The 25012-nt window shown below is 41.4% G+C and overlaps 1 protein-coding gene across 5 annotated transcripts in view; it reads right to left on the bottom strand.

Moving 5' to 3' along the window:
- Positions 1-25012, bottom strand: part of SENP6 (SUMO specific peptidase 6) — a 158142-nt gene that overhangs the window by 131070 nt on the left and 2060 nt on the right. For 3 of the 5 annotated variants that reach the window (XM_088471553.1, XM_088471568.1, XM_088471560.1), the window contains exons 2-3: positions 23137-23230; positions 10886-10949 (exon numbers count right to left, since the gene is read on the bottom strand). In XM_088471553.1, the coding sequence (XP_088327679.1) occupies positions 10886-10949; positions 23137-23230 (158 nt within the window). Of the gene's footprint in view, positions 1-10885; positions 10950-23136; positions 23231-25012 lie in introns of those variants that run through there. The other 2 variants (XM_088471575.1, XM_088471584.1) reach the window with 2 other exon arrangements.

Below are 25012 nucleotides of genomic sequence, written 5' to 3'. Positions count from 1 at the left end.
GTAACCTTAAGGGCAGGGACGCTCCTGTGTCTCGGAAGAAAGGAGAATCCTACGCCCGAAGGAGGCATCCTGAGAGGCAAAGGTGTCAAATGCATAGAATTTGACAAAAGTGTGGATGGAAGACCATGTGGCTGCCCTGCACAACTGTTCAGCAGAGGCATCTCCGGCGGGCCGCCCACGAAAGTCCCACTGATCGCGTGGAACGTGCTGTTACTGAGTTCGGCACCACCAGATTGGCCTGTGTGTATGCCTGAGAAATTGCCATACAAATCCACCTGGCCAGCGTCTGCTTATTGGCTGGCCAGCCATGCTTATGACAGCCATACAGCACAATCCGACTCCCTCATGCCATTGGTGCAATCCACATAAATTTGTAGCGCACGCACAACATCCAAGGAAGCCTCACCGACCAAGAGGCTTGCAGTCTGAAAGGCTGGGACCACAATCTCTTCATTCATATGAAAACGAGATACCACTTTTGGAAGGTATTCCGCCCTAGTTCGAAGAACTGCTCTATCCCGATTAAATATTAAAAAGGGGGAGTGAAAGTAATCTGCCGCCAGATCAGAGACTCTGCGGGCAGATGGAATAGCAAGAAGAAACACTGTCTTTGCTGACACTTGAGGTCTACGGATTTCAGGGGCTCAAACGGCGGCTCCTGTAGAGCCTTGAGGACTAATGACAAATCCCACGGGGCTACCGGGTGAACAAAGAGGCTGAACTCTTAGAACACCCTGAAAAAACGTCCTCACATCTGGCAGTAGAGCAATTTTCCGCTGAAACCAGACCGAAAGAGCAGAAACCTGAACCCTCAAGGTGGCCAAGCGGAGCCCCTTTTCTAACCCAGTCTGAAGAAAGGAAAGCACTCTAGAGACGCTAAATACCTCAGGGTCATTTTTCAGTTCACACCACTGAAAAAACGAGTGCCAAACTCTATAATAAATACGGGCTAAAGCCGGTTTACGTGCCTTCAACATTGTATCACAGACTAAGAAAATACCTTTCTCCACAAGAAGGGGGCTTCAAGAGCTATGCCGTCAAAGACAGATGAGGCAGACCGGGATACAAGCAGGGGCCTTGTATTAACAGATCTCGCCTTAACGGAAGAGGCCATGGAGTGTCTATGGAGAGACACTGTTGTTCGGTGAACCAATGGCGTCTGGGTCATGCCGGAGCTATTAGGTTTACCATACTGCCCTCTTGCTTGATCTTCCTGATGACCCTGGGAAGAAGAGCAACAGCGGAAAGAGATACGCTAGCCTGTAATGCCATCTTACTGTCAGCGCAGCTCCAAACTCGGCCATTGGATCCCTGGTCCTGGATCCATATCTGGGTACCCTGTGGTTTCTCCTTGAGGCTATGAGGTCTATTTCTGGAAGACCCCATCTGTCCACCAGGCTCTGAAATACGTGTGGATGCAGAGCCCCCTCTCCGGCATTTACCTCCTGCCGACTCAGGAAGTCCGCTTCCCAGTTTAGGACCCCTGGTATAAACACTGCTGATATTGTCGGGAGGTGACGCTCTGCCCAAACCAGAATCCTTGATACTTCTGTCATGGCCATCTGATTCAGTGTGCCTCACTGATGATTGAGGTAGGCTACAGTGGTGCGATTGTCGGATTGAATTTGAACAGGTCTGCCTTTTTGTATTTCCTGAGCCTGAACTAGAGCCCTGAATACTGCCCTTAGTTCCAGGATATTTATGGTCAGACAACTTTCTGCCTTTGTCTATATCCCTTGAAACGTGTACAGACCAGTCATTGCTCCCCAACCGTGAAGACTGGCCCGAGAGCGAGAAGATTGTTTTACGACAACCATAAAGTCTCATGTCCGTGGAGTCCCAGAGAGAGGAAGCAGATGGTATGGGCAGAGTGGCATTCTTTGCCAGCTGTGCCACATGTACATCTACAGATGGCGGAATTTCCCACTTAGCACACTCCTCTGACGGGAATGGGCATAAGGCTGTCATCTTTTTTGAAGGACGGAATTTCCTACCTGGACAACTCCATGCTTCCCCATAAGCTCCGACAGGCACTCTGATTTGGGGAACTACGCCTTGACCACCTTCTGGCGCTTAAATATCAGCGCTTTTTTCCTCATCTATATTCAGTACAGTCTTGACCTCCCTAATCAAAACAGGGATGTCAAACACTGAAAAATTATCCTCCTCTTCTCCGGAGACAGATTCCTGAGAGGAATCATGTATCTCTTCATCCTCCGAGGATGTATCAGAATCATCTCCTTTCTCTGTGGCGTGGCCTGCATGAGGGGCCGAACGCCATCTGGCCTTTGGCTGCATTGCTCTAGCAGCTTGTGGCGGTTGCTGAAAAACCGCTGAAGATGATTCCATGCCCCGTTCAGCATACATATCCACCCACGATGGGAACATAGAGGGCATAACCATAGGGGGGCATCTGCTGAGGGTACCCCCATACCGGGGGAGCTGGGGCAGCCAAACGCTCCGCCACTTGTCACATAATCTGAGAAAAAGAAGCCCAAGGGGGTTCTGGTCCAGAGGATGGTAAACATGACTGATGCGGTGATTGTCTAAAGCAGTTACCGCATAATCCATTTTGTATGAAGTCCTGTGGGGATAACCCGCCGGGGAAAAGCGAACCTCCCCTATGCTGCATGGATCCACCCGGCACACTGACCTGGCCGGCGCCACTAGTCCCCGGCTGTCAGGATCCCTCACATCCCGGTGGTCTAGTGCGGGAGACAGTTTACCCGACTCCTCACTGCAGCTTGCCCCCGCCCAGTCTCCACCGCTGGAGGCCGGACTTCCACGTGGTCCCAGAGTCAGCCGACACCACCTTACCTGCATCCCCTGTCCCGGTTGCAGTCCAGGGCTCTGCGCCCCTAACGAAATCACTGGCTTCACACCAGTGTTGCGGTGCCGGAGGGGGTAGATGGAGCGGCTACACGGGCACCTATACTTAGCTGCTTCCGGTTTCCCTTCCGTCAGCACGTGCCGCCCGCTCAGGTGGAGAGTCAACACTGCTTTTTTTTTTATTTTTATTATTTTCTCGTCAGGACTGCTCCTGCAGTCCCACTGTCCATGTGGTGTCAACCACACCAAACAGAAGAACTGCCTGCCTTGGCCGGGGTGTATGTGGGGAGGACACAGTGCATCCTGGGAGCTGAGAGCTCGTTTTTAACTGTTTGGTGTTTGGATCACATACCCCAAAGTATTGGCTGTGGACCCCATGGACCCTGAAGAAGAAAAACGCAAATGCAATGTGTAGGATTTATAAAAGAACAAATCCATTGCAGTATTGGTCACGCTAAACATGGTAATACACATTTTATGTATGGTTGACTTTAAGACTGACTGGTTTATAGTGCAATGAGGGTTATCTATTCACATTGCTCAAAGCAGGGGTGGGGAACGTCCGGCCCGCGAGTCGTATAAGGCCCGCAAAATCATTTGCTCTGTTCTTAGAAGCCTTTTTCTGCTGGCCTCAGCTAGAATGGCACCCTGCAGCCAGAATCTGTGCAGCAGTGCCGCCTGGAGAGTCCTTAGGATCCTAAGGATGCTCCGGGCATTGCTATAATCACCGGCGATTGTGGCCCCGCCCTGCATGGTGCCACGCGGAGGGGTTGTGGCCTGCACCGACCCGTGAAGGATGTTTTATATATTCAAATGGCCCTCGGCTGAGAAAAGGTTTCCCACCCAAAGATTAAAGGGACACTTAAATAAACTGGGGAGTGCATTACACTATCCAAATGAGCCATCCTGATCCAGGAGAAGTACACAACTAATTTCTCCAAACTACAAAGACAAATATTTCAGCACCTTGATGGTTCCACAAACCTAAATAAAAATAATCAAAATAAAATGCAGCAAGACTTTTTTTTTTATATTAAATGTTCTAGGAAACAAACATCAAGAGTAAGATGTTACTCAACAATTACCAAATCAGATTTGGCAGTTTTTCTAAATGAGATTAAAACCATGGCAAACATACTAAAAAATTAAATCTGTCAATGAACTACAGACAACTATTGTGGAGCTAGTGAACAAAACTGGATTGTAGAGTTGATTATCTTAATTGAAGCTAATTATTTAAAGAAAAAATAAATGCACTAAAATAATAAAAAAATATATATATCAGGAATGTCTCAAGTACAGATATTATTTCTTCTATTTCTGTTTTCTATGACAATGAGATTAGGTAACTATGGGAGTGATTAAATTCTTATGTGGGAATTTAGCTCCCAGGTTGGGGGGTATTTTATTAAAGCTTGGAGAGAGATAAAATTGAGAGGGGTAAAGTACTAAACAGTCAGCTTCTAACTTACATTTTACAGGCGGTGTTTGAAAAATGACAGGAGCAGACTGGTTTTAAGTGCATCTCTCTAGCTGAAATATGCGATAAGTGCTGCTTCGGGACTAGTTGCGGGAAGTAAGTGAATAGCTACCGGGCAGTTAGCCCAGGAGCTAAGTTCCCATGTATGAACTGAATCACTCTCAAAAAGGAAATACATTGAAGTGCACGACACATAACTGCAATCTCCATTGCATGATTTGACCTCTAATTCGAAGAGAGCTTTAGACACTTGTAGAAGCATAAAAGATAGCCAAAACCAGTCACATCAATTTTAGCACAGTTCATCATAATTTAAAAGGAAACCTCACTTGTATATTATCAGATTCCAGAAACAAAGCTAAATTACAATCAACAGATACATCTTGACCTTTCCTATGTAAACTTGTCCTCGAGCAAGCATTTACAGGTTGAGTCTCCCATATCCAAAATGCTTGGGACCAGGGGTATTTTGGATAACGGAATATTCCGTACTTTGGAATATTTGCATATCATAATGAGATATCTTGAGAATGGGACCCACATATACGAACAGAAAGCATTTATGTGTTATATACACCTTATATACACAGCCTGCAGGTAATTTTATACAATATTTTCAATAATTTTGTGGGTCAAGCAAAGTTTGTGTACAGAAGTGAAATTAATTTATGTTTCATATACACCTTATACACACAGCCTGAAGGTCATTTTATACAATATTTTTAATAATTTGCGCATTAGACAAAGTTTGTGTACAATGAAAAATCAAATTTCAAAGGTTTCATTATCTCAGTCATGCCAAAATTATTCCGTATTTCGGAATATTTGGATATGGGAGACTCAACCTGTACTGCCCAATCCTCCATCCACAATGGTCTAGAGTATATTAGACATTCAAACTATTAGCAAAGGACCAGAGCTCTAGACCAGTCACCTAAATCATAAAGTGTCTTAATTAAATTTATAATCCATAGTAAAAAAGATTAATACTACTGAATATTTACAAAATTAAAAAAGTACTAGATGATACACACAGGGACGCTGTAGGAATGAGGTTGAGTCTGCAGAATATCGTCCCATTATAAAGAGAACACACAAGCTTGTACATTATTACACGTTGTGACATTCAATATATGTCATTAACACACCTTCCCACTTAATCAGGAAATAATCTGATTGGATGAAGCGGTTTTATATATGAGTGCCAAACAGCGCTCTGTTTACATGTCTTGAAAAAGTACACCATAACAAAACGTGTTCGAGAATCTAGAAAGCGCAGGATCCAATGGGGAAGGTGATGTAAAAATACTTGCCTAGATAGACAGGCATTAGCACAAACGGCTGTCTACCATTTATATTAAGGAGTCACAGCAAGCATGCACGCCACTAACTGATTAATATGTAATAGTTTGTGAGACATTCTTTGTTTAGTGGATCTTATACACAGGTAAGCAAGTGATCAGCACTATTTTATTTAAATCAGAGAAGAAACAACAAAAATTCAAAGGGTTTTAAGGGATCAGTTATTAAATGGGGATAACTCACAAGGAGAACCTGCTACTGTATGCACAGAGTAATATAAAGTATCCAAGATACAGAGCTACTATGTATCAATACATCTTTAACACTAACATCCCCATATGACATTCTCTGTATCAGGGCAGTTCTAGACAATATGGCTCCCAGTGTTAACTGTCAAAATGCACCTCCCCCTCCCAGGTATTTTTAAATTGATCATCTTTTTACACCAAGCATAAGCTAGTACCTTTGTGCGTGTTATAGCGAAAAAGGGGGTGTAGTCTCACAAAAGGGGCATGGACTGTTCCCCCAGACTGGTCACCAAAGTAAAAAAAGAGATGAAGAGGCTGCACTGTGCGGACTGGACGGCGCCAATGCGCAGCTGCGTGACCTACGGTGTCACCCCGCCATAGGTCACGACACGGGCAGCGTCTGAGCTGATTGAAGTGCACCAAGCTTTACAGTGGAAAGGCTCTCTATGTGTCAGGATCCTAATACTTACAGCAGTACTCTAATTTCTTCTTATTGTCTTTTGAGCAACCTATCCCGTCTAGCTCATTAACTTATCTGACTGCTATGATCATCACTTGTGATTTTCTCGAAACTAGATATATATCTCCCAGTCAGGGAATGTTTCCATCATCTTCAAATTGGTCACTTAGCACATCGCTTGACTTTCACAATAGTCTTTGATGCTAATATTAGGGATTGGCATATTGCTCATTTAATTAGAATTGTTTGGAGTCTCCCATATCCAAATACGGAATATTTTTAGCATGACTGTGATAATGAAACCTTTGCTTTTTAATAGTTCAATGTACACAAACTTTGTTTAAGGCACAAAATTCTAAAAAATAAAGTATAAAATGACCTATAGGCTGTGTGTATAAGGTTTATATGAAATAAATAATTTCATGTATGTAGACATGCTTTGTTTGAGCCACAAAATTATTAAACATCTTGTATAAAATGACCTTCAGGCTGTGTGTATAAGGTGTATATGAATCATAAATGCATTCTGTGTTTAGATTTGGGTGCTATTCCTAAAGGGGCCTATCCATTAGCAGATGAATTTGAACGATGAACGATATATCGTTCAGTCGTTCAATTTATCTGTCATGGATAGGCCCTGAACGATGACAGATGCGAACTCCCACGGCCAACAAATTGTGTCTTTCGTCTCTCCAACATGTTGGTCAATTATCGCTTATCGCCGACAGATAATGAAAATTAATATAAAAAAAAATCCACTCTAAGAATGATGTCATGCAGTATCGTTCGTCGTTTGCAAAAATCTGCCATTTACATGACAGATATCTGTCACCGCAGCCCCAGGAATTTTCAAGGGATAAATCTTTTGTCTTTCATCGTAGAGAAAGATCGCCCCTTAAGACATTTTAATATAGTATGCAAATATTTCAAATTACAGAATATTCCAATATCCAACATACCCTTGGTCCCAAGCATTTTGGATATGGGAAACTCAACCTGTACTGCTAAAATAGAATTTCTCAATTTCCAAAAAAAAGGAAATTTGTTAAATTAGAAAGATTTGTGTTACTACACTGATACGGTAGAAGAGGGGAAATAATTTTGAGCAGAGAGAGACTAAGCTATGTAAAGGAATTGGTCACTAAATAAATATTTTAGCTGAACTAAGAGCACGTATACTGGAGAAATAAAAAAATAAAAAAAACTTAAACAGTATTAAATTTAGATTTGGGGGAAATTATTTGCATGAATGTCCCAAGTAAAACCATCACCAAAAAGATCACTTAAACTGGGGTCTAGTGTTCTCTCACTCCATCACTTGTCAGCTTGTTCCATGCTGTTAGTAGAAGGTGTATAGTCTGAAAAGAAAGCAAGTCACCACAGAGTGCGCTGAGCAACCACAAAACTACAGAGAACCCCACAGACTGTGTAAAGGCCAGAACCCATGCAAATACATTTCAGGTACCAGGTTTTACTTAATAAATTATGCTTCAAATCGTTACGTGAAGGGTTTTATTTTTGTTTGATATATTAGGGGACAAAGCCCTATGCAGTTAGCAAATCTGAACTAATATCAAAGCAAGAGAATTAGCAATTACTATAGTTAGACCATGAAAGTAAACATCCAATTGCTCTATATGGTTTTAGATTTAGTGCTATTACTTGGTGCAAAATACTGCATTGATCAAAAGGTGCAATGATTTACAAAACGTTAGTGCAAAATACTGCATTGATCAAAAGGTGCAATGATTTACAAACCGTTCTGTTCATAATATAGATTTAACCACTTAACTGGTGTGGTCGCATCTGATGTGACCACCGCCAGCTGTGCTTCAGCTTACAAGGGTGCATCAAATGCGACAACACTGCCCCGCTGTGTACTCCGGCTTTAGAAAAGGATATCAGTTCTGCACAAGTGCAGAACGGATCTCCTCTGACTCCCTAGATCTCCCAGCAGTGATGCAGCTGTCTGAGACCGCCAACACCACTGCCAGAATTGAGCCCAAGAAGGCCATGCAATCAAAGTACGGGGATCCTAGTCCCCCTCCAAACACTATTTGGCTGATCTCGGGGACACCGATACACAGGCTCCGGTGCACTCTGCATGTGGGAGAGTACAAGCCCATGGGAGGGAGGGGGTAACTCCTGGGGGAACTAGTATCAGTGGCGACGGGTGAGTAAAGCAATAAGATGCTGGATAAAATAATTTTAAAAAGATTACACTGGTCACAGTCTAGAAGAAAGAGGGGGTGCAATAAAACAGGGGCTTTTTACAGGGGGATGGGTTGGTTTATAAAACAAAAATATATTTTACTACTAAGGGGGTGAGGGGGTACGGTTATTACAATTTATGACCACTGAGGTCTTATCAATGGGGGGGGGAGGGCAGTTATTTTATTATGGGGGCCTATCGACACGGGTTGGTGCGAAACTGGGGTTAGTTTGTTTCACCACTGTGTGTCCTGATAAAGGGGTGCTGGACCACGAAACAATGATTAAATACACCAGTTATCACAAGTTTTGAGAGTCTTGGAGCGCCACCTTATTTGTTTGGATGGATTAGGGACATTTTATCCCAAGGGAGGCACCCAAGCAAGTTTCGCCGGGAGAAAATATCCAGAAATTTATACATGTTGCAAATTACTCTAGCGCTATGTCTATTGTTGGATTTTTATGTTCAGTTGGTTTAGAACTACAAATCATTTATGAAAATGCATTCTAATGTTATTTTTAAAGTGCCCCTATGGCATTTGTCTAAAAACAAGCATAAAAGATTCAGACCATTTGTTTTTACTGAAGACTGCCCAATGCTCACTGTCGACGTCTCTACTACAATCTAGTGCAGGTATATGTAAAATATGGAGATTTACCAACAAAGATATGCTGAAAGGAGGAAAGGAAATAGGGGGCAGTGACACAAAAAATAGATTAAAATAAAAAAATAAAAACACACACAACCAACCATTAAAAGGGATTAAATTGGTAAATATTCTTGGCTAAATACTACAGAAATAAAATAGAACCACACAAATACTTAATGATAAACAGAAAACCTCTGCTTTCTATGCATCATCAGTCATTTGAAAACAATTGTATAATCATAGTATAATAGTTTATATTTCGGGTAGTATCATATATTAGTACTTAACAAGGTTTGCTATGCATAGGCATTCCTTTGTCAGGTCAAAGTCAAAGTGATAAGTTTTTGAAAAATTAAGTATCCCACAGTTTCCCTTCATGGGGACATGACAAAGAGAATACGCTTAAATTGTCACCTCGAGGGTTGCATTATCTGGTAAAAAGAAATAATTTTAAATTTATTTCTTGCAATACAATCTTTATGAAAGAAAATAAAAGCCATGAAAAGGCAAAATATTACATTAACCCAGGGCTAGACAAATCCCGGGTGCCAGGGCGACTAAAGCTGCATACACACGGTACTATCTGTTCAATGAACAATATCATTGAATGGTTTCCCTTGAACTTTCTGTAGTGCAGGACAAACGATATTGGGTGTACACACTGAAGGAAAGATATCTTTCAGTGAAGTCATCCTGCCACATCTCTGAACAGGCAATTCTTGACGATATCATCCAGGTTGGCTTGCATGTAGGGACGACCTAAGATATCGTTATAGTCCAGCCGGAGAGCGCACCGTTGGTCATTCACTGCATACACACTGAACTATATCGTTATCGTACAAAGATATTGTCTCGTGTATATGCTCCTTTAGATTTTAGTCCTGGCGACAAAGTTTTCCAAGGGTCAGGTACTAATAAAGCTAGATGATAAAGGGGAAGGGGGAAAAACGGTCCTCCGGAAGTGATTACAGCCTTGAGTGGGCGGGATGTTGCATGTCTGTCACATGAGGACAGAGGAGTGTGTGCCCGCTACACAGTGGAAAGGCTCTCTATGTGTCAGGATCCTCTTACAGCAGTACTCTAATTTCTTCTTATTGTCTTTTGAGCAACCTATCCCGTCTAGCTCATTAACTTATCTGACTGCTATGATCATCACTTGTGATTTTCTAGAGACTAGATATATATATCTCCCAGTCAGTGAATGCTTCCATCATCTTCAAAATTTGGCAAGCCCTGCTTTAACCAATAGCGTGTCAAAAGCAAATCATACCAAATTCAGCAAAATGAGAGCCAAGTCAACTACAAAGTACAAACATAAACTTGCTCAAAGACAAAACCCTTAACAACGTGATTATACATGGCCAGATCCAGGCTCATGACAAAGTACTGCATATTCAGGATCATAATCAGTATGACAAAACAAATGGAGAATCTCCAGTTGGTCCACATGCACAGAAAATGGTGCATGTGATGTCACTGTCTGGTGTCAAAGGACTCGAGTACTTAACAACTGGATGTTTAAGGCATCTGGTAGACATCACTCACATGTTAAATTGCATGTGCGACAGATTTTTCTTAAAGCAAAAAAATAAAAGGTTGTCTGAACTGCAGTACTGTATGTCTGACAAGTTTAAAATTTAAGTGAGAATAGTACATTTGGTATGATAAAAGCAGTTATTTAAAAATAGAAATAATAGGGACTTGCCTTTTGTTCAGTAATGTGTGAGGTGACCCCATCACTTTCTTCTATACTGAGCAAATTTACCTCACTATAAAAACAAAAATACAAAATATATTAATGAAACAGAATGTAACATATGTTTAACTAATAATGTGAAGACAGTATATTTTAAACCATAGAAATGGATAATGCATTCATTGCCACAATACTAATACAACAAATCCTTCTAATACTGTTCTAAAGGATAAGGTTATTTGTGGTGCACAGCATGGGTGAATGAAACTCTGTTATGCTTCCATGCAGCCGCACTTAGACATCCTCTGCATGATGGCTCACTTACTATTTTGGCCTCCATATGCAGGCTGGTATGGTAAGTAAGCATGTAGTCAGTGGTGCTGTCTAAGAGGAAGAAACTAATAGAAGTGTTAAGCATCCGATATGGTGAAGGTGGTTATTGTGGAACGATAATGCCTTTCACAGATGGAAAAGCTCTAGTACTGTAGGTATAAGCCTCCAGTTTTTGTGATATTAGCTGAAAGAACTTGTGCTAGAAGAAAATTTTACACATTCTACGTACATAAGGTGTTGCCGCTTTAACGAAGCAATATTTAAATGCACAGCAATATATTTAATTACAGAGAATTCATACTGTGCATAGAAAAATGAAATTATTGTATTCACATCCCAGCTCAACACAAAAGTCTCAATCACTTGCAGAGGCAAACACTGCACTGAAAAGCGATATGGCTAGTTGTGACTTCCACGGAATACCATCCCCAGTATAATGGGCAGAAGTTTATATCAAGAGTATTTAAAATTTACACCCCTAACCCCTTATATGACAACAGAAAACAATGAAAGCCAAGACTTCTTGGGTCTACGCATCACAGTTAGCCAATCATAAACAGCCCCCCCCTGTGCACTTGTGAGTGTCTGGCGTTCAAAAGGAAGATTAGTCTCTGGTGGTGACCAAGGATTTGGGGAGATTTATTTACATTTTGGTGAAACAGGTAGAAATATTTTTTTCTGCTGTAACGGGTTACTCTGTCCATTACACTGGTGCTTCAGGGGTCCCATTCTTCCAAGATACCTCAGTGTCTATAGCCCCTGGGGGTGCAAAGAGTCCCATCACTTTTTAAAGAGAGGCTAAAAGAGCAGTTGACAGGCATAGAGTCCTACACTGACCACTAGCCCGATGATCCCCTGTATAGTACTGATTAGCACAGTTGTCTAGGGCTTAAGGCGCATATCCACTATACGACTAATGAACGACTGAACGATAACAACATCGTTAATTATACTGTGCAATGGATATTGCTCCCACATTGATAGATATGTCGTTCAGTACAGGCACTCTTCTTCATCCCCAAACCTGCACAACCTGACGATATCGTCTGGTTGGGCAGTAGGTGCAGGCGATGACAAATGCAGGGAGCGCGCATCACTGGTCGTTGCCGGCATATTCACTTCACGATTAATGAATGATGTCGTTATTGTTCAATCGTCCATTTATATTGTGTAGTGGATATGCGCCTTAAGGTTCTTGGAGGTACCCTGGGGTAGGTGGGCATTTATTTGTACTACCATTACCTGCAAAGCAAAACAAACAGCATGTACTGTCATTCAATAAAAAGTAACAAATTACAGCAATTACAAAATTTGTTAAATAAAAGTCAATGATAAAAATGATCAGTAGTATAACTGGTGCAACAATACTGCCCAACAGACATTTGCAATCTCACATAATGATAAAACTGGTATACCGCAGTTTGTAGAACAGCACATATGACAAAGTAAATATGGATGTGAACTACTTCAAAAAGGTATTAAAAATATTTTTGACTCTCTGAAAGCACAGTGTGTATCCCAACATTAGCAGTGGCCTCACCAGTATAGCGTCTGCAGCGGCTAATGTTCCTCGACAAATGAAAGTAGATTAGGGCCGATGCAAGAGTATAATTGTAAACATCCGGCATGAGTGGCAGTTGTATAAAACGGCAGTTCAATTTATCTGGAAAGCAGCTTCAATAATGCAGTAGTACATAGCAGCTAATATGTGCAACGTTGACACGTTTTCTCTGACTTGACATCAGATTCCTCAGAAGGTGAGTTGATTTAACCTTTTATTTAACAAACTTCACAACCCCTTTATCAAATTATTTCTAGTTACTTCTGCTTCAGAATTTATTTATTTTTTCTAACAAAAAAAAGTGACAAGCTGTAAACAATCATTTGTTTGTGAGGGTACAGAGACCCTTTTTTGTTTGTTTGTTAGCAGATATATAAGTTCACCGAACTGAAAGCCCAAGTTATTTATTGTTTATAGTTACTGTAATTCAGGGTAAACTGTAGCATCAAGTAACCTCAAACTCACAATAATATAACACCAAACCATTGTTAGCCGTAGTAACAAGTAAAAAAAAAAAAAAACATTAGTTTTGAGTTTCCAATAGAAAGATGGAATCCATCTTTGGAACATTTATAGTTAGTTCCCACCTCAAGGATAAATTGCTACTTATCTTAAGCTGGGTACACACCTGAAAGATATATCTGCAGATGATTGTTGTTCATACACACTGAACAACCATCACTGCCATCTGGCTGGGGTTTGCATCGCACTCCACAGCTGATGCGATATGTCTGAACTACGTCGTTCAACTGTACAAACTGGTCGAAGCACACACGGTATACCTTTCGTTCAATTGAACGGCTGATTTGTCAGCCAGTGTGTACCCAGCATTAGGAATAAGGGCTGAATAAATAAAAACACAAAACAAGTTACCTTTAAAGCAAATCACATGTACATAAGTATTCACGGCATTTGCCATGAAGCTCAAAATTGAGCCCGCCGTGTAAACTGAGCGATCGGGGGAGAAGGGGGCCTAGCCAGGGAGGTGACCAAGAACCTGATGGTCACTCTGTCAAAGCTACAGCATTCCTCTGTGGAGAGAGGAGAACCTTCCAGAAGGACAACCATCTCTGCAGCAATCCACCAATCAGGCCTGTATGGTAGAGTGGCCAGACGGAAGCTACTCCTTGGTAAAAAGAACATGGCAGTCCGCCCGGAGTTTGCCAAAATGCACCTGAAGGACTCTCAGATCATGAGAGACCAAGATTGAACTCTTTGGCGTAAATGCCAGGTGTTATGTTTGGAGGTACCAGGCACCGCTCATCACCAGGCCAATACCATCCCTACAGTGAAGCATGGTGGTGGCAGCATCATGCTGTGGGGATGTTTTTCAGCAGCAGGAACTGCTCAGGATAGAGGGAAAGATGAATGCAGCAATGTACAAAGACATCCTGGATGAAAACCTGCTCCAGAGCGCTCTTGACCTCAGACTGGGGCGACTGTTCATCTTTCAGCAGGATAACGACCCTAAGCACACAGCCAAGATATCAAAAGAGTGGCTTCAGGACAACTCTGTGAATGTCCTTGAGTGGCCAATCCAGAGGCCAGACTTGAATCCAATTGAACATCTCTGGAGAGATCTGAAAATGGCTGTGCACCGAGGCTTCCCATCCAACCTGATGGAGCTAGAGAGGTGCTGCAAAGAGGAATGGGCAAAACTGCCTAAAAGATAGGTGTGCCAAGCTTGTGGCATCATATTCAAAAAGACTTGAGGCTGTAATTGCTGCCAAAGGTGCATCAACAAAGTATTATAGAGCAAAGGTTGTGAATACTTATGATTTCTTGGTTTTTTTTTTTTTTATTAAACTTGCAAAAAAAACTTTTTACACGTTGTCATTATGGGGTATTGTGTATAGAATTTTGAGGACAAAAATGAATTTATTCCATTTTGGAATAAGGCTGTAACATAATGTGGAAAAAGTGAAGCGTTTTGAATACTTTCCGGATGCACTATATAGTCATGTGAAAAGGAAACCCATTCTGTTTCCAATCTGTTTTCACATATTTAGGCATAGGTAATGATCTAGCTCCTGCATTCATTTAATATCTAGTCTCATGTGAAACACAATACATTTTACTTCAAACATAAAAATGTAATCAACATGAAGGAACCATGGAATAAGCATATCCAATGGCTCAATAGCTAGAACTACCTTTAACTGTAACTATATTAAGTAATTGTTTTCTTATGAGTTTTCAGCTGCGGACATAATATTTTAGGAATTTGGTCTCACTGCTTAATACAGCACAGCTTCAGTTCACTGATGTTATTAGTCTACTTGTTTATGCACAGGTCTCTTATGATCAAGCAACTATAGGAGGATGAGGATGAACTTTTGACTTGACCATTACAAAAACTTGATTTGTTCTTATTAAATCATTCAGTAGTAGATTTGCTGGTGTGCTAAAGATCATTGTCCTGTTGTGAGATGCAGTTCCAGACAGATGGCCTCATTATCTTCTTGAACACTGGTTAAATCTATTTCAGCTGATGAGAGTCAAGAACATTAAACATCTGGGGGCCTATGTATCAAAACTGGTAGAGAGCTAAAATTGTAACAAATAAATTGCTAACCAATCCGCTCCTATCATTTAAAAAAAAAACACAGCCTGCAAAATATAAATTGGAAGCAGATTGGTTAGTACTTTCTCTCTCACAGCTTTGATACATAGGCCCCTTAATGTATTGACAAAAGCCTGTAAATCTGTGGATGTAGATTTTACAGAGTGTCAAACGGTCTGATCTTATGCTAGGTACACACCGATGAACAATATATGGTTCAGTCTATCTGGCAGTGTGTGCACACAATATATCTGTTAAAGACATCTTTCTCAGATATATTGCATTGGCCATCCTACACAGCATTTATTTTATTTATTACAAGTTATTTATATAGCGCACACATGTTCCGCAGCGCTTGCAAATATATCTGTGACCGACACACATGCTGACCACAGGAACCAGCAATAATGTCGTGACAGCTGGTCCTTTTGGCCAGACATATTGGAAAGCCGATTTGTAAGTGTGTATGCACACGGTCGTTTGTGCATAATCTTGGCAAATAGTTAGATCGGTTAGCGAGTCAGGCAATCTAATGATTTGCCAAATGAAGTGTGTACCCCACATTAGGTTGAATATGCTGCAATCACTGTCAACAGTCTTCAATGTTCTCCGTTTCTAAAAATTTCCCACTGCAGACTGATGGAAGTGTTCTCAAAATTCTTTTCAGGTTCTAATATTAATTATTGCTTCTTCAATACTGTTACAGATATAGCTTTCCCTTGGCATTGTGTGAACACATACCAGAATGCCCCTGACCAAATTGCCAAATATAATGATTTTATGTACATATAAGGGTTAACATTTCCCAATGATCAAATAATCAATAGCACCCGATTAGCAGCATCTGGCTGAAGTTACTACAAAGGAGGTTGATTTGTTGATCGAAGAACGGCAAAAGAAAATCTACTACGAGTTGTGTTATGAGATTACAATTATCAAATTTTAGGACTATGGGGCATACGTATCCAGCCATTTGTTTACATAAAATTATATAGAAACTGCAGTTTCTGCATAACTATGTATTGTAGCTACAGTATGTATTGTAGCTATGTATTAATGTCACAATGCAGGACATTTCACAGAAATCTCAGGCAAAGTGCAATTAGCGCTGCAGATCGCAGACCCCATTATTTTTTATGGGGTCTAGGATCCGAGCCGTGGGCAGTGTCAGCTTCCCTCAGAGAAGTCCTTCTACATAATGTTGGGGATATAACTTGCATGGACAACGGTTACCGCAACCACTGTCCATAAGAGTACCACTTTGTACATAGCGGGAATCTTTACGGATCCTTAATAATTGTGGAAATTAATGCATAGGCCCCTTGGTGAGGACTAGATGGTATTTAGTTAGATCCTGACCTGTGACGTTGCCGATTTAAAAAAAAAAATTATTTTCCTTTTTAACGCAGAAACGTTATTTATTGCCTGTAAAAAGGTTAAAACATTACAAGCTAGAAGTTTAGGATCGTATAGGATACGTTCATAAAACAATCATAGGGAAATTCACCAAGTGAATGCAGGGTATATCATGGCAGGACAATTGCAGCAGGCAGGTAGCCAAAACATATTACTGCTCTCACCCAGCTTTTTTTTTTGCCATAAATGTATGTACATATTCAATATCTCCACACAAGATACTGCTGGCTTCAAGATATGACTGGATGGCTTCTTAATTCTACATTACTTTACCATACCTGGAATCGATACAACACAACTCAACAAACGCCTATTCTTCCATTCAAAACAAATTGTATAATTAACCTTAAAAATGACACTGTGCAGTTTCAAAATAAACAAATACAGGTAAAACAACAACAGGCCCAAAATGATGAAAAATGTAAAACAAAAGCAGACAGACACATACAGTGCCTTGAAAAAGTATTCAACCCCCCCTTTGGCTTATTACCTTTTTTGTTACATTACAACCTGTAATTTATTTTTTTTAATCTGAATTTTCGTGATGGATCTGCACAAAATAGTCTAATTGGGTGAAGTGAAATGAGAAATATATATATAAAAAAAGAATCTTTATAAATAAAATTCGGAAAATTGGCATGTGCATATGTAACCACCCCCTTTGCTATGAAGCCCCTCAAAAAGTTCTGGTGCAACCACTTACCTTCAGAAGTCACATAATTAGTGAAATTAAGTCCACCTGTGTGAAATCTGTCAGTATAAACACACCTTTTCTGAAAGGCCCCAGAGGATGCAACACCACTAAGCAAGAGGCGTCACACCATCAAATCCATCATCATCATCAAATGGAAGAACATGGTACCACAACAAACCTGCCAAGAGAGGGCCGCCTACCAAAACTCACAGACCGGGCAAGGAGGGCATCAGAGAGGCAGCACAGAGACCAAAGGGAACCCTGAAGGAGCTGCAGTGTTCCACAGCAGAGACTGGTGTATCTGTGCATGTGACCACAACAAGCCGTACACTCCATAGAGCTGGGCTTCATGGAAGAGTGGCCAGAAAAAAGCCATTACTTAGTGATAAAAATAAGACACGATTTGAGTTTGCCAAAAGGCATGTGGTCGACTCCCCAAATGAGACTAAAATTTAACTTTTCGGCCACCAAGGAAAACGCTATGTCTGGTGCAAACCCAACATCCCATCACCCCAAGAACACAATCCCCACAGTGAAACATGGTGGTGGCAGCATCATGCTGTGGGGATGTTTCTCAGCAGTACGGACTGGGAAACTGATTCAAGTCGAGGGAAAGATGGATGGTGCTAAATACAGGGATATTCTTGAGCAAAACCTGTTTCAGTCTGCCTGTCATTTGAGACTGGGACGTAGGTTCACCTTCCAGCAGGACAATGACCCGAAGCATGCGGCTAAAGCAACACTTGAGTGGTTTAAGGGGAAACATTTAAATGCGTTGGAATGGCCTAGTCAAAGCCCAGATCTCAATCCAATTGAGAATCTGTGGTCAGACTTGAAGATTGCTGTTCACAAGCGGAAACCATCCAACATGAAGGAGCTGGAGCAGTTTTGCCTTTAGGAATGGGCAAAAATCCCAGAGGCAAAATGTGGCAAGCTCAGAGACTTATCCAAAGCGACTTGCAGCTGTAATTGCCGCAAAAGGTGGCTCGACAAAGTACTGACTTTAAGGGAGTGAATAGTTATGTTCGCTGAAGTTTTCTGCTATGTTGTCCTAAATGTTGTTTGATTCACAAAATAATAAAAAAAAAAAAAAAAAAAACACACATAACTTCATAGTTGTAGGCATGTTCTGTGAATGAAATGATGCACACCTTCAAACAATCCGTTGTAATTCAAGATTGTGAGGGAACAAAACATGAAAAATGCAAAGGGGGGTGAATACTTTTGCAAGGCACTGTAAGTCAAAATTCTAATCTATTGTTACTGGCACAGTATAAACAGTTGTGGCAGTTATGAATTTTTAAAAAAGTATAATGGCACGTATCCACTACACGAGAAAAATGAGCGATTGAACGATTACGACATCATTATTGTTCTTTAATCGTGCAGTGAATATGCTCCCGCTGGTCATTGCCGGCATCTGATATCGACAGGTTGTGCATGTTCAGGGTTTACGGAGGGTGCCTGCACTGAACGACATATCGTTCAGTGTGGGCACATTATCCATTGCACAAGATGATGAACAATTACAATGTTGTAATCGTACAGTCGTTCCACTATCGTGTAGTTAATTATTGTTTCCTCTCTTAACATATGATGTGTCGTCGTTGTACACATGGTAGCAACATGATCATAGTGAATGGTCGGGGGGGGATTCAAATAATAAAATGTAAACACAATATAATACAATGATAACTTACAATTGAAATGAATAGGTTGTATACTTGCTTGAAATGTATTTGTCCGGTTTTACAACAAATTTCAAATTATATTTTAACGCTATTGTCTAGTTAAATATGTTTGTCCTATATGATACAATGGATTTTGATTTGGGTTTTATAATGCAAGTTCAAACACAAGACTTTTTTATTTGCATCTGAGAGTTTATTGGTCAGTGTTTAATTGGTATTAATCCCATTAATAGAAGCATTAAAATAAATACTGCAATGCATAATAATGCAAGTGAACACCCCAAGGAGTATGCAAACATAGAAATATTTGTGTTCCATTGTCAGATCTGTTCCGCTGTTGTACTAGCATTAGAAATGCCATATATACAGGGGTGCTGAGGGGGAGCGGGTACTAATTACCTGGGCCTGGGCTTACTGGAGGGGCCCGGGTTTGACGCCGTCCCCCTTCCCTCTTACCTCACAGGCAGCCCAGCACACAGCAGCGTGTGCCCTGGGCTGCACTGCAGTGGGAGACTGCTCGCTGCAGCAGACTAGGCCATGCCCCCTTCACCCAGGCTGGCTTTCTACACCCCTGCATGTATACGTACATATTTTAACACCAGTGGGTATGACGCAATATTAGCTCTATTGACCGAGGGCCCGCTTAAGACCCAGTCGCAAGGCTCCGTTCGCCCGCTAGCCGACGATGTTTTTGCTCTGTGCGAAGCAGTCACTGCGATCGTGAAGCGATCGCAGTCAGTACCCATACTCCCCACAAGCATGAGTGACAGGAAGTGCCGTTTGTGGGTGCTGACAGGAGGGGCGCGTGTGTGTGTGTGTGTGTGTGTGTGTGTGTGGGGGGGGGTCGAGCGAATGCAGGCGTGTCTGCACGTCTGAAGGCTGCTTCATGGGCGTGCATAATTAAGAAGCATCAGCAGCTTACGTAGCAGAAGGTGTCATTACACACAGAGGCACTCGCAATGCCTGCGGCTGGGTCAGGACAACAACAAGCGGTGCGTATGGGTCCGATGTCAGCTGATGTTACCGATTATTAAGTGAACTTCCTAAATATGACGGATGTGACAAACAAAATGTGGGTCTCTTATTTCAGGCTGGTGGGCGTCTAGTTTCTTACCGCGATCGCACGGCAAAACATAGTGGGCGTACTAATGTTTTGCTAGCGATTGCCGGATTTGCATACAGTACTTTCACTGTGGACGGCTGCGTGCATCCTTGTATTAGCGAGCGGGTCTGAATCAGGCCCCGAGTTAGCTCATATAAAATATTAAATAAATTGGCATTTATTCGCATAACATCGCAAGAGTATCAATTATTTTTCCCTTAGTCAAAAAGTGGCAAACATAATACACAGTCCTGTACAATAAAAAATATCACATAAGTGACATACATTATTATTATCCTTTATTTATATGGCTCCATGAATGGTCTGCAGCACCTTACAAAGTACATAAACAGAAACAGTATGAACAGTATGAACAATACAAGAAATAAAACGTGACTCAACTCTCTCAGAGACACCATTGAAACAATGTAATTAGTGATACAGTACAGGATTTTCTAATATTTCTAAGCAATTCTCACATTCTTAAAAAATGGAAGAACCTCAATAGCTCCCCAAAAATACAGAAGGCTTTTTCGTACCCTGTAACTTGAAAGCCCCTAAAACAGCAATCCCATGCATGCATATATATATATATATATATATATATATATACACACACACACACACAGTACTGTGCAATAGTTTTAGGCAGGTGTGGAAAACATTCTGAAAAGTAGGAATGATGGCATTACCACTAGGCAGTTTTAGTGGGAAGCTGCACCCTGCCCACCTTATGGAGGGCAAAAAGCGCCCTACAATCACCACGCAGGGCACCGCTAACACACCCTGCGGGTGCAGTCTTCACCCGCGGGTCGCAGTATCCCGCGGGTGGGGAAATGTTCTAGGTACACTTAAACACAGTTTTTGAAGGAACTCGGCAGGGAGGTGGTTCCTAAAATCTTGGAGAACTAACCACAGATCTGTGAATGTATGCTTTCTCAAATCCTTCTGTCTCTTCATGTAATCCCAGACACACTTGCTGTTGAGATTAGGGCTCTGTGGGGGCCATATCATCACTTCCAGGACTCCTTGTTCTTCATTACGCTGAAGATAGTTCCTAATGACATTGGTTGTATGTTTGGGGTCGTTGTCCTGCTGTAGAATAAATTTGGAGCCAGACACCTCCCTGATGGTATTGTATGATGGACAAGTACCTAACTGTATTTATCAGCATTGAGGACACCATTAATCCTGACCGGAATGTAGTTATGAGACCAGCGGCCGCCATGCCTCCGGTCTATATCCCGACGGTCAAGCCCGACAAGGGACTTAAGCTGATGGCACAGCAGGACATCTTCCAATTTCGAAGGGAAGTAAGCATGTGTGTCTTTCATCTGATGCACAAGTTTCCTTGGCGACCACTGCGTCTACGGTCCTCAACGTTGCCCGTTTCTTTGTGATTCTTCAAAAGAGCTTGAACAGCACATCTTGAAACCCCAGTCTTATTTTAAATCTTTGCCTGCTGATGCAGCATAACTACCTTCTGTCTTGTTGCTGTGCTCAGTCTTGCCATGGTGCATGACCTGTGACATGAAACTGTCCTCTACAACCTCACTTTTGTACAGAGTTTGGCTGTTCCTCACCCAGTTTTAAGCCTCCTACACAGCTGTTTCTGTTTAAGTTAATGACTGTTTCAACCTAAATATGAAAATGATGATCATTATCACCTGTTTGGTATGCTAAGTTAATCATACACCTGCCTATAATTCTACAAAATCACTGACCTTATGCAAGTGTACCTAGAAGAATTGATGTTGTTTTGAAGGCAAAGGGTGGTCACACCAAATATTGATTTGATTAAGATTTCTCTTTTTTCCATTCACTTATTTTGTTAATTGCTAAAAATAAACTATGAAACACTTCTATTTTTGAAAACATTCTTACTTTGCAGCATTTTTTCACGCCTGTCTGAAACTTTTGCATTATATATATATATATATATATATATATATATATATATATATACATACACAGTATATAAAACAATAAACATAAATCACTGTGGTACACTGTAAGAGTCATTTATCCCTTAATTGTTTTTTTGTTAGTTTTTCTTTCAGACTTCTATTAGTAATTAATTTTACATAACCATAATGACAACAGTCATACTGTGAATAGTATAGTTGCTTTGGGACACACTATGATATCCTCCTCCTTCTCCCTTTTCCATCGAATGATATGATGAGAGCTATTAAGGGGGTAGCCACTTAGTGATTTTTATAAACGATTGAACGATAACGATTGTTTGATCATTCAATCGTTTGCAAAAATGTCTAAAACGGCCAGCGATGCGCGTGCCCGCTGGTTGTTTAGACATCTATGATCTCTCCAACATGCTGGTCAACCTGATATCGTCAGGTTCAGCATGTTTCCAGATGATTGATGACCCTGCACTGAACGTCTGCTCATTCAGTGCAGGCCCATCACACAACTGACAAACGACTGAACGATTACAATGTCGTAATCGTGCAGTCGGTTTCAGATCTGGTAGTGGATACCCCCCTTTAGTCTGTCTGGCAGTTACTGTATTTTTGTTTGCCAACCAGAGATATTTTGAAACTAGATATAATAGAATAGCTAAGAAAAGATACAGGATTTAAAACATACAATTTAAAAGAAACAAAAAATGTTCTACGTAGGATTTGCTGCTTTAAGACACTACTATTGCTAATTAGTATTACAAAGTATTTTTAAGTTTTGGGATACCTTGTAGCACCATAATTAATTTAGATAATGTGTTCCAAATTGGTTCTGCCATAAAGATACGGCATGTATACCATTATATAGTAGATAATAATACTCCACGAATAACAAACAGCAGGGAAATGTGAATTTGCAAATGCTGCCCTATTACAATTCACCATTAAAACTGGTCTTAGGACTCACAGAACTGTACTTACTCTTTTTCAACATCACCATCACTTTCTTCCAGGTTTCCCATACTCCAGTTATTTCTAAAACCTGCATCTTTCTTGGACTGTGCTCTATCCAAAGCTAAAACAAAGCAGAGCCAGTCCATGTCAGACAAAGCATGGATAAATCTAATTATTTAAAGGCTACTATAACTAAAATAAAACCAAATTACAGAAACTTGGGGATCAATGAAACCTAATATATTTGAATGTTGTGACACGATCTGCAACATAATTAAAACAAAAAAAGCAGCAAAGTTTTACTACTGGCTTTTTATTTTTCAAATGTATTTCATGTCCTAGGAGACTGGGCTCAGACTTATGACAGTGTGCCACAATAAATCCCTATTAATGTAGTGTAGCAAAAGTTTCCTGCCGCCCAGCACTGTGACTTGGTAGAAAGTAGTGCTGCGCTTACATTTCATATAGAAACGGCAACGCAGCGTGTCTTATTGGCCGTGTCACAGTCCAACTTAATGCTCGGAGCCGCCCCTGCCGGATAGAGGCTGCCGGCCACCCCTTCCGGATAGAGGCTGCCGGCCACCCCTTCCACCCCTCTGTCCCACTCTGTCGGAGCCGTCCATGGCGGAAGGAGGATGCCAGCCGCCTTCCCTCCACTTCCACCCACCCTGCAATGGAGAGAAGAATTGCAGCCTCACAGCCGCCAACTATCCTATCCGTTGCCCGCCATACTGTAAGTGAGAGGGTGCACAATGAGCTGCTGTGATAGCATTCTGTCTAGGTTTCAGATAGACCTATGCAAATGTTTTCTTAAAAGGTTTCAGCACAAAATAATATTGCAAACAAAAAAGTGTGAACCTAACCCTAAAGGCACACATCCACTAGCAGATATTAATGGACGACTGAACGATAACGACATAGTTATCGTTCAGTCGTCCATTAATCGTGCATGAATCAGTCACTAAAAGGTCGGAAACGACTAGTGATGCGCGCTCCTACTGGTCGTTTCCGACATCAATCATCGCCCGAACATGCCGTTCAATCTGACGATAACAGATTAGCCATGTTCAGGGATGATGGATGGTGCCTGCACTGAACGACTAATCGTTCAGTGCAGGCACTGCAGGCGATGGGGAACGACAGTGCAATTACGATGTCGTAATCGTACCGTCTTCCCTGGGTCGCGTAGTGGATGCGCACCTTAACAGTCACAGTTTATGACAATCATATGCATCTTTACCAAACATCCATGTTAAAGAACAGATTAGATTACAAAACATACACTAATCCTCAAAATAGAAAACATTTTGTCTACTCGATTCCTTTTTTATTATTGTAATATACAGGCATACAAAAGGGCAGCTTGTAGAGCAGGCAAGTCTCCAAAAGAAATATAAATAGGAATCATTCGTATGAAGACATACTTAGGGGCACATTCAATTGGTCGCAACTTGAGTCATGAGGTCTGTTTCCCCAGGTAAAGTACCCAGAGCTATTAAATTAGAGACTCACGATCAATCCACAAGCAGCCTGATGCAGCTTGTGTGTGTTGACCGCTCCCTATGGAGGTGTGAGCATCTGTTAATTGCTGTGTCGGGGCTGCTTGCAGGTCTGTAACTGAATATATGTGCGCACTTAAATTGGGGGAACACACTATGTGAATCAACTATGGCTAACTGCATTTGCTTCTTTGGCTCAAAGCATACTGGCAATGTTCTTTCTAGCACCCTGCACCTGTCACAACCTGTACAGTTCCTCTTTCAGCCTGGGGTGTCGCTCTCTGGTGTTTCTAGCTCACTCTTGTCTGTACTCAGCAGCTGACTGTGCTAGAAGCTCCAGAGCAGAGAGCGACACCGCAGGCAGGAAAGAGGAACTGCATAGGTTGTGACAAGGGCGCTAGAAT

This window comes from Taudactylus pleione, unplaced genomic scaffold (assembly GCF_031769625.1).
Source record: "Taudactylus pleione unplaced genomic scaffold, aTauple2 ptg000015l, whole genome shotgun sequence".
NCBI classification, from domain to species: domain Eukaryota; kingdom Metazoa; phylum Chordata; class Amphibia; order Anura; family Myobatrachidae; genus Taudactylus; species Taudactylus pleione.
The sequence above is the reverse complement of the archived record's forward strand: the minus strand, read 5'-3'. Positions and strand labels throughout refer to the sequence as shown.